The following is a 15,125-nucleotide window of genomic DNA, read 5'->3' as shown; positions in this document are numbered from 1 at the left end:
TCGGCATACCCCATTTCCATTGATTTTACCCAAAATTAACTCTGTCACTTATGATTGCAAGTTGTTGCGAGTCAGTGACTGCTTTAGTGTTAAAATATGGTGCTGTATTTTTAGGAGAGTGTGTTTATAATATCATTTTATGTAGATATCAACATTTATTTAATATTTTTCTTCTGCAGTTTTTATTGAAAATGCAATATTTGATATCTCAAAAACCTGATGTGATAGACAAAAACTGATGCCAGATTTGGAATCAGCACCCCAAAATTACCTTAAAACCGTTGGAATACCTTGTGCCAGAAAAAGTGTGTTGACCAGTGTTATCTCCCACACCCCACGCCCCACTCCACCACCGGTGACACGGATTCCCATTCATCCGCTGTCTGCGGAGATCAACAACGGCGACGATTAATTATCTCAGAGGCCCTGCCACGGGTCCAAACGACCTCGGGGTCAAAGCGGACCCTGAGATTCTAGATTTGAAGCTTTCGTGACTGCAAGGATTCATATTCTTAGGTTTTTTCGGTAAAGTCACGTAGGTAAAACATTAAAATTAATAAAAGTAAACGTCGTGATTTTTATTTTGTTTTACTTTTATTAATTTTAATGTTTTACCTACGTGACTTTACCGAAAAAACCTAAGAATACGGACCCTGAGAATTGGACGCGACGTTTCCGTCACCCGCCGAAAACGGAACTGTTGCGTTGTGTCTTTAGTTTGTTGTCCTCCCCCCCTCCCCCGGCACCTCCGACTAGCACGATTGGGCTACGTACGGTGCGATAGAAGTTCAACGGACATACGAAATGATTTGCTCACATTTAGAGACGATAAAACCGGGTTTATACACATATGTATTTAAAAAAAACTGTTTTATTTACGATTGATTAATTTCAAACGCCCTTAGCCATTGTGTCGGAACAGTCGAGCAGCATTACCGCAATCCTGTTGCGCGTCGCTCTCTAGCTCGGTGACATGAGCTCGACTCCCGGCCACGGCTGCTCGCTTCACCAACCTCGCAATGACCGGCGCCGTGAATGACGGTCCAAATAACTCTGACACCCCCCCCCCTCCCAACGGGCTCGAGTGGCTCTCATCCAGCAGTGGATTGACAGCGGCGCTCCTACGTGTGCACGATGTAGGTATACAGCACCGAGTAGGTAGGTGAACGATTCGTCGGTTCATCTGGATGTCTACGTCGACGAGGCGTTATTCCGCATGGACTCGTGCGTATGAGCATCGATCTCTTTTTTGTATTACGCCAATATTAGACGGAGCACGAGACAACACAAACAAAAGACGAGTAACAGTCGATTCCGATGTAAAGCTTTCGTGACTGCAGGGATTCATCTTCTTGGTTCTTTCGGTAAAGTCACGTAGAAGGGAAGTAAAAAAAATAATAATAAAAAATGTATTATGTTTTATTTTTACTTATTATTTTATTACTTCCCTTCTACGTGACTTTACCGAAAGAACCAAGAAGATCAGTCGATTCGTTAATCGAATCGTCACAATTGTTCGATTTGTCCGGGGTGTGGTGGTTGGGTGGATCAGGAGGAGCCGTGGTGCAGCGGTTAGCGCTACGCTGCGCTACAAACTCGGCGACCCGAGATCGATTCCCGCAAACGGCCAACACCAGTGACGAATATCTGAACCGATACTGCGCCTCCCTTAGGTCGACTCAGCCTCAAATGAGTATCTGGTGCAGTGTATAAACATCGCCATTGGGGAGACAAAGGCGGTCGGGCGTGGTGCTGGCCACCCACTCCGCCGTGTACCGTTCCGGCCTTCATAGGTGCTCGCTAACAGCACTTGCCCCAACAGTTTGTTAGAGGCTACACGGGGGATCTTTGTCTTTTGGATAGAGAAGATGAGTCGCCGCAGTGGCTGATGAACGGTAACAAAGATCAAAAACCCCCGTATAGCCTACGACGGCCGTTTGGGGCAAGTGCTGTTAGCGAGCACCTCTAGAGGGAGGGCACCGCGTAGCGAGAGGGGGAGTGACGCTGATTGTTCGAGTGCCGAGCGCCACCGACAGCCCCTTTCCGTGGGACGGCAGCAACGAATTTGTGCGCGCGCGAAGCCCTTTACCCGATACTGATGGGTCCTGCAAATGCGCTTAGCGCACATGAATGAACTCGGCCCGGGAAGTTTGTGAACAAAATGCAGCTCCCCCCCCATCCCCCCCAACCACGGCTGATTATTTCCCCTTCGCGCTTGATGAAACAGTGGAAAATTCCTAACCCGTGGGATTATCCGCCTTTTTACGCAATTTCATTAATTTCAATGACGTCCGTGTGTATTTTTTTTTCAATACTGGATATGGTTGTCTGTGTGTGTGGATGGCTGCGTGAGCTGTATGTGTGTCTGGCTGTGTGAGCTGTATGTGTGTCTATGACTCTGTGAGCTGTGTGTGTGAAATGTGTGGTGCTGGCCACCCATCCCCTCGTGTGCCGTGCCGGCCTTCATATGTGCTCGCTAACAGCACTTGCCACAACAGCCTGTTAAGGTTATACGGGAGGTCTTTGTCTTAGTTTGTTTTGGCTGTGTGTGTGTGTATATGGCTCTGTGAGTGTGTATGGCTGTGTGAGTTGTGTGTGTGTATTTGGCTGTGTGAGTGGTAGTAGAACGGTTAAAGCGCTGCTACTCACGGCCAACGCAAGTGACGATTATCTGAACCGGTCCAGGGCCTCCCCTAGGTCGACTCAGCCTAAAATGAGTACCTGGTGCGGTGTGTAAGCATCTCCACGAGGGAGACAAAGGCGGCCGGGCGTGGTTCTGGCCATCCATCCCGTCTTGTGCCATGCCGGCCTTCATAGGTGCTCGCTAACAGCACTTGTGGTGGCGAGTATATGGCAGCAGGTAGGTTGATGTTTTAATCTCTCTGTGCGAGGCTCTGAGTGGTACCACGTGGTGGGGTTTTCTCCGGGTTTACTTCTCACGTGGAGCCAAACGCTCTTTAATCTGGCTGTCGCCTGATGAAGCTAGTTGTAGTTACTGGCGAAACGTCGTACTCAGGTCGTAAATGTTGTGGCTTGGCTCTCCAACACACAACCGATGTGCTGTACCAGTGACGAATTGGCCACGTTCTGTTTACGTGACAACCCTTACTAGTTGGCTGCGTCGGGTGGTGGTGGGTTTAACGACACATTTATATATTTACGCGATCTAATCCAAAAACAACTGTATTATGGATGATATTGGTCGCGAAAGCATAAGTGTTAAACCGCTCTTTAACACTGTCGGTTAAAATGTTGAATTTCTCACTTGGGGAAGGCACGTGGCAAGTAGAAACATCAAGAGCAATCCGCGCCTCCCATTAGCGCGGTTGGCTACGGACGGTGCGAAAGAAGTTCAACATGCATCGTGGATGTGGTGTGCCGGGTGCAGACTAAAAATGTTTCGAGACGAACACCCCGACAGACGTGGATGAATGTAAGCCCTGGTCTTGAGATTTAGTAAGTCTTTCTTGAGCAATCAAAGTCTTTTTTTTCTGCAATTTAAAAAATATATGATAGGTCGTCAAGTTGATGCTTTCGTGAACACGGACGCACGTGAGTAGGTTCATTCATCCACACCGGTTGTATTTTGGAGAGCCAAGCCACAACATTTCCAATCTTGAGTACGACATTTCGCCAGTAATTACGACTAGCTTCAATGCGACAGCCAGATTTATGGATGATTATGGGTGTGTAATGGATGATTTTGGTTGCGAAAGCCTAAGTGTAAAACAGGTTAATTCATAGTAATTAGGTTAATTCATGTTTAGTTAAATCAAGTGTGAGGCCCATCGTAGAATCAACAAACTTCGGGCGCCAACCCTTAGGGAGTCCCTTCTGGAAAATCTCCGAAGCGAGCCCCCCCCCGCCCCGCCCCGCCACCCCCCGCCTCCTTCCTGAAGATCAATCCTCTCCTAGCCCCCAAGCCCCCCAAGTGAGCTCTGTTCCAATGGGATTGTCCCCTGGCAAATCTTGCAGGAGCGCGAGAGCCCCCGCCCTCCCCCCCCACAGGTCTCTATCCCAAAGTCTCGACAGTAACGGATGATGATCAGATTCAGCCACAAAATCCCGTAGCTGACACCCCTAACCCAACCCACCTCGGCCTCGGTTTGTTTCTAACGGTTACTGTCAATGTGTCCACTCGGCTTTGCCAATGTTCACAAGGACGAGCGTACACAGCATTTCATTGTTGGGGGGAGGAGGAGGAGGGGGGGGGAAATCGAGTCTCGTGCTTGCGTCACGCCAACAGATGTGCGCCGTGACGCAGTTCGTCTGGAACATGCGCGGTGGCGTCCGCTCGAGTTGGCCTGCTCGAGTACTGACCAGGCACCGGTGTCTAATTGGTTCCCTCCTTTCTCGGCGGACAACCAGGGCCGGGTTTTTGGACACGAAGCTTGCCCAACTAGAGCCGCAGGATAGAAAAAAAACCCTGAGTTTGAATCCAGGTGCGGGGGGTAGCGCAAAATTGTGGGGTTTTTTTTATTGAATCAAGCTGCTGTAAATCACGTTTACTTCGTGTTTCAAGTTGATTTTGTTGACCCATGTGAGAAATCACGTAGTTGCATCGACCCGGGTCACCAAAGATGACCAAAGCAAAATAAATAAAATAAAGGTTACAGCAACGAAGCAAAGCAGAGTGAGAGTGTTCGTGGGGTCAGCTTGCACACCAGTGCACGCACTCGAACCGTGTACGTAGAGAATGCGTTTGTACTTGATGTGATATTGCACGACCCATAGACACATAAAGACTCGAAGACTCGCACAGACATCCAGAGACTGGCACGGAGACCCCAATTATAGGCTTTTATACAAACCCATAGACTCACATATAGGGCCACGAGCAAACCAATGAGCACGCAGGCTGTCGCGACCAGTATTATTCATAATAAAGGCTTTTGGGCTAGATCCACGCCGCATTGACTCGTGACCGACTGATGTGAGGTCACGAGTCAATGCGGCGTGGATGAAATGGAGGCAAGTCACCGGAGTCCTCTGTGATCGGAAAATGCCGGATAGGCTGAAGGGAAAAATATACAAGACCATCGTCCGACCGGTGGCACTCTATGGATCCGAGTGCTGGCCAGCCACAACTGTACACGAACAAGCTCTCCACACCATGGAGATGAGGATGCTCAGATGGAGCCTCGGGCTCACTCGATGGGATCGTGTCCGGAACGAAGACGTTCGGAAGCGACTTGGTGTGGCCCCCATTGCGGACAAGATGCTTGAGGCAAGGCTTCGGTGGTACGGCCATGTGATGCGAAGTGAAGAGTCATCAGTGGCCAAGACTGCCGTGCGTATTGAGCCAGAGGGCCGCCGTCCACGCGGACGTCCGAAGAAGCGATGGATGGACCGAATAAAGGAAGACATGAAGACGGTCAACGCATCCCCTGAAGATGCCCTGGACCGAGCCAAATGGAGAAGACAATGCCGAAAAGCGGACCCTGCGCCACAGCGGGAACAACGCTAGGAAGAAGAAGAAGGGCTAGATCGCGTAAGTAAAAATGTGTCGCAACCACCCGACACGGTCAATCAGTAAAACATGTGTCACGTTAACAAAACGCCAATTATTACTTCATCAGCCGACCGGTGTGTTTGAAGAGTGAATCCACAACATTTAGAATTTGAGTAGTTCGACGTTTCGCTGGTAATTACATCCAGCATCATCGGGCGATTTGCCATTGTGGGTTGCGACACATTTATACTTACGCGACCTAACCCAATAGCCTTTATTATGAACAAACCAATGAAGTCTGCTCTCGATTTAAAGCTTTCGTGACTGCAGGGATTCATCTTCTTGGTTCTTTCGGTGAAGTCACGTAGAAGGGAAATAATAAAATAATAAAAATAAAACATAATAAAATACAATTCTCACGACGTTTCGGCCACAACGCAAGCAGCCGTCCTCAGGTGAAGAACAGGTCTGTCGAGAAGACAGAGTCAGACTCTGTCTTCTCGAAACGTCGTGATAATTATTTTATTATGTTTTTTTTATTATTTTATTATTTCCATTCTACGTGACTTTACCTAAAGAACCAAGAAGAAGTCTGCTCTCCTTCCGCGGAAGAACAGCAACACGACACGGACCCTCACCTGAAGCGCTCTCGTGACGAGCAGACCTCGACATTGGCACGCAGCGCCTGTACATCGCCAAACGCGAGAATCGCTTCCACAGACCGATGCACTCTCGTCGTTACACGCATCGACACTCAGAGACCCGTGGACAATCACAGAGCCCACCCATAGGCTCACATCGACACCCCATAGACTCACATTGAGACGACCCGCTGGATTCACGCAGAGAGAGAGACCCACAAACTCGCGCTGAGGTCTGTGAATGATTGCCTCGTTTTGTTTTTCCTCTACGAAATCCCCATTGCCCTCTGCTGCGTTTCTACAACGCGTCTCGTGATGTGCTCGCACGAGTCGGCTGCATTGTTTTGTGTTGTTGCTATAACGTTCTTACCCGCCCCTGCTGGGCATCTGTTAAAAAAGAGTTTCAAACCTCATCAGATTCCTCCAGTAAAAATAAGGTTTTTGTTTAAAAAAATTTCTGAAACTCACATCGCATTGCATTGCACATCATGCAATGGCTTTTTGACGTTTTGTACAAACACCTCCTCCCTCCTCGTCCTCCCTCCTCGTCCTCCCTCCTCGTCCTCCTCCTCCTCCCTCCTCCTCGTCCTCCTCCCCCTGCACCACCGAGCTGGACTGGGATAAGGAAGGAGACTCAACCCGCTTCGCGCAAAAAGCGGACAGATCCCAGCACAGACCTCGAGCGAAACCTCGGTCAGCAACCTCCAGCCACGTCTTTCCTCTTGCTCATTCGCTGGGCTCCAACCCCCCTCCAACAGCACCCCCCCCCCCACCACCCCGTCCAGTGACAGAGCCAATATCAGGGCCGAGGCCGCTTCACTTTCAATTAGCAGATAATAGAACCCGTGGTTTTATTTCTTTTCTTCTTTGCGCAGCCGCCTTGGAAGACACACGGACGACGCACAGTGGGGGGGAGGATGGATGGAGAGAGAACGGAGCGAAGCAAAAATATGGTTATCGACGTAATTAAAGTGAGCCAGCTCCGTTGTCTCGTCGCCTCTCATTATTAGAAGCACCTCGCTTTTGTTGTGCGCCTGTGTGCGTGTGTGTGCGTGTGCGTGCGTGTGTGTGTCGAGTCTGTGTGTGTCGTTAGCCGGGTCTCCCCCCCCCCCTCTCTCTCCCCTATACACACACACACACACATGGCTTTATAAAAGGACTCCTCGGCGTTTTATTTTAAACGGGAGTCCCCGCTGGATAGAAGACTCCACAGACCGTGGCGATGTCTCCCAAATACTCCGCAGCCACGAAGCTTTTGACTCTTCTCCTGATCCCGAGTCTGGCTCACGCGATGCACGTGAAGGTGAGTGCCGCGGGGACCTCGAAGTGCACCTAGCCTGACACGAGCGCCGTGGTGACGTTCTGTTGTTGTGTTATTTGTTGTTGTTGTTGTTGGATCTCAACTCAGCGTCTCCGCGCTCATGCACACAACAGGCGCACGAGGTGCGCGTAGCCGAGGGTAATGTGAACCGGAGCAGTCCGGAACGCCGTTCCGGGAATTGGTTTGGCACCCAGCCACATCCATCTCGCCTTCGTGTTTTCATCTTGACAGATTCTAGTGGCCTGTGTGTGTGTGTGTGGCGGTGGTGGTGGTTAGCGCGCTGCGTCACGAAACCAGCGACCCGAGTTCGATTCCCGCTCAGCGGACGAGGAGTACCTTGGCGCCGCGGCGTGTAAACATTGCTGCTGGGGAGACAAAGGCGGTCGGGTGTGATTGTTGGCCACCCACCACCTTCGTGTAACGTACCGGCCTTCACAAGTGCCTGCCGACAGCACGTATCCGTGCTCTTGCACAGCAGATCCGTGCGGTGTACGTAACGAGACAATCTCATTCTCTTGTTCTGATACGTTTGCAGAGACCCCCCTTCAAATGCGTTGCCCCTAAATCCTCCCCGTGCGTAGAGTGAGTGAAGGCGAACGCCGCAGCTAAACCCATGGTAATGCCGTTACCAAGGGCAATGCATGCGATGCAACAGCTACGGTGGTTCCGTTACAGCGGAACGGTGAATGCAACTTCTTTTCTTTTGCTCATGATTGTCATCATCATCACCGCACCTCCGATTAGCACGGTTGGCTAGGTACGGTGCGAAAGAAGTTCAACAAACACACATCGGTCTAGGGCTCTGGACTCCAAGTGAAGCTACCCCTGGAGAGCCGTTACCGTAGAACTGCGATGCAGCTGGTCATGTAATTCCGTGACCGCCTAAATCAAGTTACTTTATATTCTTGGTTCTTTCGGTAAAGTCACGTAGAAGGGAAATAATAAAATTCTAAAAATATAAAACAATACAATTCTCACGACGTTTCGACTGCAACACAAGCAATCATCATCAGGTGTGAAAACCACAGCAAGAAAATTTGAAAAAATGTGGAAAAAAAATTATTTCTGTGGTTTTCACACCTGATGATGATTGCCTGTGTTGCAGTCGAAACGTCGTGAGATTTTTTTATTGTTTTATATTTTTATTATTTTATTGTTTACCTTCTACGTGACTTTACCAAAAGAACCAAGAATATGAATCCCTGCAGTCACCAAAGCTTTAAATCAAGATAATTTAGTTTATTTTTGCCACTATTAATTTCCGCGCATAATGATAAGCAACTTTGTTGAGCTAACATTTGTGGTCTGGTCGCTTCTGTAAAAATAAGCTACTGACTCGATGGACTTAGCATGGTAAGATAAAACATATATACGTATAATTTAGTTTAATTTGTATATTTTTTGTTCAAGTGATTAATTTACCTTTCCGAATTCTGCACTCCTATCGCGTGTTTTGTATTTTGTTTGTTGTTGTAACGTTCTGACCCACCCCTACTGCACATCTGTGAAAACAGAGCTTTATACCTCATCGGATTCCTCTCAAGGATAGGTAAAGATTCTGATTCTGATTCATCGCTGTAGGCTAAAGCAGCTCTGCTTGACGTGTTCACGCGCGCGCGTCTCGGTTTGGGTTTCAATGAGTGGTCGTGGTGGTGATGGTGGTGGTGGTGGTGTTGATGAGTTGGTGGTGATGGTGGTTAAGTCGTGGCCTTAACGTGCACATAGCCTGGCACAAGCGCCGTGGTGACGTCACCACCACTTAGTGGCGAACGGCGGTTGTTGTTGATGGTGGTGATGATGATGATGGTTGCAATGGTGTCCCTGCAGCTGCGCGCACCGCGGCGTGAGTTTTACTTTCACCCCCTACCCCGCACGCAGGAGCTTCAACTGCCCGAGGACCTCCGGGTTCTCTACGACTCCCAGGACAAGAGGGACCTGCAGCTGGGCTCCTACCGGAGGAACCTTCGTGAGTGAATCGCTGCATCGCCAGATCCACGCCCCATCAGCCCTGGGCCCTTCGCTGTCGCCATCCCTCGTCGTGCTGTCATTATAATCCGTAATCTGGCTCCGGCGCGTGAGCTAATCTCGTCGCTTCATCCGCTCGTCTTGTCGTTCACTCGAGGCGCGTGCTCTCCTTTACCTTCGGCTGCCGTTCCTTTACGGGGTCTCCTCCCATCGGCTGTCGTTCGTTCATTCAGATCGACGCGTCCCGCTCGAGCGCACTTAGAGTCTTCTTAATCATCGTCGACACGTTCTGTCTGATACATATATTTCTCTTTTCGCCTACCAGTGTAATCACAAGCATGACTCCCCTCCCCCACATCTTCACCCCCCCTCCCCCCGCACTGTTTAAATGTGATTACACGTTATTTAATAGTGGAAATGTTCAAGATGGTAATGTGCACTGATTGAAAACTTTCAGTTTTTTGGGGTTTTTTTGCGTTAATATAAATGCGTCGTTAAACCCGCCACCACAAATATGGCTGCCGCCTGATGAAGCTCGTTATAATTACCGGCGAAAAGTCGTACTCGGATTGTGAATGTTGTGGATTGATCCCCAACACACTGCGGTGTTGCTGTACTCGTAACGAATTGGCATGTGTTGTTCACGTGACAACCCTTACGAATTGGCTGTGACGGGTGATGGCGGATTTAACGACGCATTTATATCGACACGATCTCACCCAAACAAGCTGTATTATGGATGATACTGGTCGCGTAAGTCTCGTACGTGTTAAAACAAGTCTCGGTTGTGACAGGGGACGCGAGACAGATTCTACCACGGGTCGGAGATGAATTAAAGTGTTTTTTCTTTAAACAGTTTCTAAACACAGGACCAAAGGCTCCACACGTCAAACGGGCAGCAACAATCAGCACGATAAAATAAACAATACATAAAGGATTCATATAGTTACGTAGATTTTCATAACAGGCGACGTTGGTGTATTTCGTCATGTGTAAGGCTGTGCAATGGTAATCATAAGGGCTACATATGTCCAGTGACTGAATGCACACTGCATGTATGGCAACGCGAGAGCGACGCAGCTTCTAAAATAACCATGAAGAGGTCCTCGCGTGGAACACTCCCGTGTTGATGATTGATGTTATGGCCCCCACATTGTAGAGTGCAGTCTCCAGCTCGCATCTATTCTATCGCTCTGGCCTATCTATACATGTGCAATGAGGAAGGGCCACTGGCCGAAACGTCGCCGATTATATATTCATTTTTTCCCCTTTAAGGCCAAACAGCGTTATTGACGAAATGAGTTGAGTTACTCTTGTGATTATTGCTTTGTCGAGAAAACAAAATACTTTGAAGTGAATTAGTGCGTTTTGCAAGATTCCGCGATGATTGTGCGATTGCGTGAATGAGTGCAGCTTGAAAAAAGCGCTTGCCGAATATGGAGGGGTCGTGCGGGTACATGCGTGATCGGGTGAATTGGTGATTGAGCAATGGGTCGAGTGAATTAGCGGGCGACAGAGTAAGCAAGTGAATGCGTCTCTGCGCGAATTCGCGAATCCGTTACCGTGTGAGTTCGCGCAAATTAAATTATTTCAAAAGTCCGATACCGATCTCACGAATGAATAAAATATATTGAGTTCGTGAGTGAAATTATGTTGTACGTTAGCTGCTGAGTGAGTTCGCGACCGGGATCTGACAGTGGATGATGGGCTCGTGAATCCAACTGGGGATTTCGTGAAGGAGTTCGTGGCCACTGAGTTCGCTTCTGAGCATTCATTATTGTGCAGCGAATGAGTTCGCTTGCGGAATGAATTCACTTCTGAACGAGTTCGTGAATTGAACGAGACAACGGTGAGTTCGCTGTTGAATGGGGTACGTTCGCCCGCTATTGAGGGAGTGGGCAAGTGGTGAGTTGGGTGAATTGGTGGGCGAATTGGTGAGCGAATTGGTGGGCGAATTGGTGGGAGAATTGGTGGGAGAATTGGTGGGAGAATTGGTGGGAGAGTTGGTGAGCGATTTGGTGGGTGAATCGGTGGGAGAATTGGTGGGAGAATTGGTGGGAGAATTGGTGGGAGAATTGGTGGGCGAATTGGTGGGAGAGTTGGTGAGCGAGTTGGTGAGCGAGTTGGTGAGCGAATTGGTGGGAGAATTGGTGGGAGAATTGGTGGGAGAATTGGTGGGAGAATTGGTGGGCGAATTGGTGGGCGAGTTGGTGAGCGAATTGGTGGGAGAATTGGTGGGAGAATTGGTGGGAGAATTGGTGAGCGAGTTGGTGAGCGAATTGGTGGGAGAATTGGTGGGCGAATTGGTGGGAGAATTGGTGGGAGAATTGGTGGGAGAATTGGTGGGAGAATTGGTGGGCGAGTTGGTGAGCGAATTGGTGGGTGAATCGGTGAGCGAGTTGTTGATGGTCCCAATGTCCGCGCGTCCACCCACGCAGGCTGCATCGACATGCTGAGCGTGGAGGGGAGCTTCACGTTCACATCGAGCGAGCCGGGCCAACGCTGCGCACTCTTCCTCATCGCGAACCCGGACGAGACTCTGCTGCTGCACTACACGGACGTGAACATCGACTGCGATGCAGGGGACTCGCTCACGGTACCCCACCACTACGATCACCCAGCTCCCACCGCCGACCGACCCTCTTTGTCTTATCAAAGCGATGCCACAAGACATCCACCCCCCCCCCCTCTCTCTTTCTGTCGCTTCACAGTTACGACAAAGCCAACCCCAACCACTCCTGAACCGCTGCCGCCTGCTCTCTTAACTGTCACCATAACGTAAACCACCACTTTAAAGAACCCCACTCTTTATTTCAACCACTGGCATCTTATGCACAATTTTATAATTGCTGTGAAGTACCTTGGAAAATCGGCGCTATATATAAATGTAGATCATGAGATCTCGATCCCCCATACAATGGCATCTCCTCTCCTGTGGCTAGCTTTTGTAATTATTTTAATAATAAATTGCATCCCGGTACCAGGCTGTTCCTACGGATGGGGTGCATCGTTATGGGGTTTTTTCGATACAAAAATTAATGGTTGTTAATATAACAATGAACTAAGCTATTTTTGTATTTTAACAGGTAAGGCCCACTGAGCTATATCACTCTTTTTCAAAAGCGACCTGACCACAAATGGTAGCCCAACGAAGTGGCTTATCATCATGTGGAAATTTAAAGCAGCCACATCCCTAAACGCATGTTTCCGAATGTGGAGGGGAAAATCAGAGGACCCGGAGAAAAATCCACGCGCCCACGGTGAGAACATGCAAACTCCAAATATACAGGCGTCAGGGTTGGGATCAAACCCACGACCTCGCGTATACCAGGCGAGGTAGTTAACATCTCGCCACCGCGGAGCCCCAATATAAAACCGCATTTGCATGAGTGAATCTAAGCCTCCTTTGTATTTCGCCTTCTGCCATTCATTCCAGCCAAGGTTTTTTTTATTATCTGGGTCAACGGCCATACGTCTTACGCAGCTCATCATCGGTTCTATAGCTCCCTGGTTTGTTCCGGTTATAATGAGGTCATACGTGACTCCCTGAGATGGAAATTGCCCACGTTCCGAAGCCTGACTCACAATCGGACTAATGGAGTTTCTTATAATGTATTCGAGAATGTATCGCATTGTCTGGATTATAATGTGCTCCAGGAAATTAAGAATACAGCCCAAACATTTGCCCGGTGTCAATACAATTATAGAAATTTGGCCACAAAGGCAAATTACTCACACGTGTACCTGATTATAAGACGCACCCGAAAATGTTGCTTTACAATAGACGGGGGTGGGGGGGGGAATGCGTCTTATTATCCGGAGAATACGGTAATTGTGAAGTCATGGTGAGATTTCGATTTCAAGCTTTCGTGACTGCAGGGAATCATCTTCTTGGTTCTTTCGATAAAGTCACGTAGAAGGGAAATAATAAAATAAAAAAATTAAACATTATAAAATAAAATAATAAAATATTATTATATATTAATATAATAATATAATGAAATATAATAATAAAATAATATCAAATAATATCATGGTGAGATCTTTACTCGCCTGGTATGCAGGAGCCTGTGGGTTCGATCCCGACCCCTGACGAAAATATATTTGGAATTTGCTTGGCTCTCTCCCTGTGGTCATGTGGATTTGTCTCCAGGTCCTCTAGTTTTCCCCTCCATATTTAGAAACATGCGTTTAGAGTATTTGTCTGCTATAATTTCCACATTGTAAGCCACTTTGTTGAGTTATCAATTGCGGCCAGGTCGCTTCTGAAAAAGAACCATATAAATCAGTGGGCCTTACCTGATCAAATAAAACATAGTTTAGTTTCGTGATAATGTATGTACTGCACATTGATCTTCTATCGCACCGTACGTAGCCAACCATGCTCATCGGATGTGCCGAATGGTCCCCCACGTGTGTGACCACGCAGGTGTTTGACGGCTGGGTCATGAAGCGGCAGACGTTCCCGGGAAACGGGGACTACCCTCTGCCGGCCGAGCGCCGCTCCCGGGACTTCTGCCGCGGCCTCGGCTCTCTGCAGCGCACGTTCAGCTCCAGCCAGAACGTGGCCATGATTCTGTTCAACATCGCCACTCCGGGACAGGGCTTCACCGTGGCCGTGAGGAAGGCGCTCAGCCACGCTCGTACGTTCGCACCGAAGGCGATAGCCGACGTGTCGCTTGATTCGACGAGAGGGTACGGGCCATCTGTAGCTGGCATCGTGGTACAAAAAAAGCCAAACGCTCTCACAAATGACTTAATTAGGGGGATAAAAACACCGTACAACGTCGTACCCTTCTGGCAGACTAATTAAGGAAAAGTGGATGCGGCACACCACAACCAACTTACCTCGATTCAACGTAGACCTGTTCATAGGATTGTCGAATTATGGGGTGCAGTAATATAGGATGTTTATGGATACGTGTAGAATCTTGTACTCTAGTGACAGTCCCTTGCACCCATCATCCCTAACTGCAAAGCCAGCAGCCTAGCGGTGTCCCTGAAAACATCGAGTGACAAATTAAGCCACGTGTGTACGAGTCCATATACACACCAACCCACGTGGTGGGTGTGCCTCTGCCCCTTTGCACGCGCGCGTGTGTGCGCACGTTCATTCCGGCCTTCATAGGCGCTACTCACAAAAAGCACTTGCCCCAATAGTATGTTAAAGCTATACGGGGGGGGGGGGGCGGTGGACCTTTGTCTTTGTGCGCAGCATGTAACGCAGTGTCGCCCAGCGCGGACGGCGTCCACACGCTGGCGCTGCCGCCGGACCGAGCGAGCTGCAGCTTCTCCATCATCTACCCCGTGGCGCTGGAGCTGCTGGCGATGCGGGACAAGGGCGCCAGTGCAGGGGATACCGCCGGCCACGGACAGGAGGATTTGCAACAGCTCGTAAGGGACCGCTCGTTCGTCCGTCCATCTAAACATTCATCGCGCATAGTCAGCGAAGGGGCCGTTGCACCAAATAGTGTGACCTGCTTGCGACAGCATTGGCATGAACTGCTCTTGGCTGCTATGCACCGGCGTCTCGAGCGATTTGTTTGATCCCACGGATCACGGGGGGGGTGGGGGGGGGGGCGACCACGGGGTACGGCACCATTGCTTGGAGGGTGCCAGTTCTCACTTGGAACGTCGAGCGCCAACCGAAGCACGCAATTTGCTGCTGGAGTTGGCGCATCGAGACGGGGCGAGGTGTCCAAAGAAGTGACACCACGGCCGTCCCGCAAATTCTCACACAGCGTGC

General features: G+C 49.3%; 1 protein-coding gene across 1 annotated transcript in view; it reads left to right on the top strand.

Annotated features, from left to right (window-relative positions):
* Window positions 1–6,899: 6,899 nt before the first annotated feature.
* CRHBP (corticotropin releasing hormone binding protein) overlaps window positions 6,900–15,125 on the top strand; it is an 11,580-nt gene continuing 3,354 nt past the window's right edge. Inside the window, exons 1-5 of the mRNA XM_061558579.1 lie at window positions 6,900–7,396; window positions 9,293–9,380; window positions 11,818–11,975; window positions 13,809–14,022; window positions 14,595–14,773. Coding sequence (XP_061414563.1) covers window positions 7,316–7,396; window positions 9,293–9,380; window positions 11,818–11,975; window positions 13,809–14,022; window positions 14,595–14,773 — 720 coding nt within the window. The 5' untranslated portion in view covers window positions 6,900–7,315. The remainder of the gene's footprint in view (window positions 7,397–9,292; window positions 9,381–11,817; window positions 11,976–13,808; window positions 14,023–14,594; window positions 14,774–15,125) is intronic.

This window comes from Lethenteron reissneri, chromosome 24 (genome assembly GCF_015708825.2).
Source record: "Lethenteron reissneri isolate LAM-NWPU_2019-01 chromosome 24, ASM1570882v1, whole genome shotgun sequence".
Classification (NCBI taxonomy): Eukaryota; Metazoa; Chordata; class Hyperoartia; order Petromyzontiformes; family Petromyzontidae; genus Lethenteron; species Lethenteron reissneri.
The sequence above is the reverse complement of the archived record's forward strand: the minus strand, read 5'-3'. Positions and strand labels throughout refer to the sequence as shown.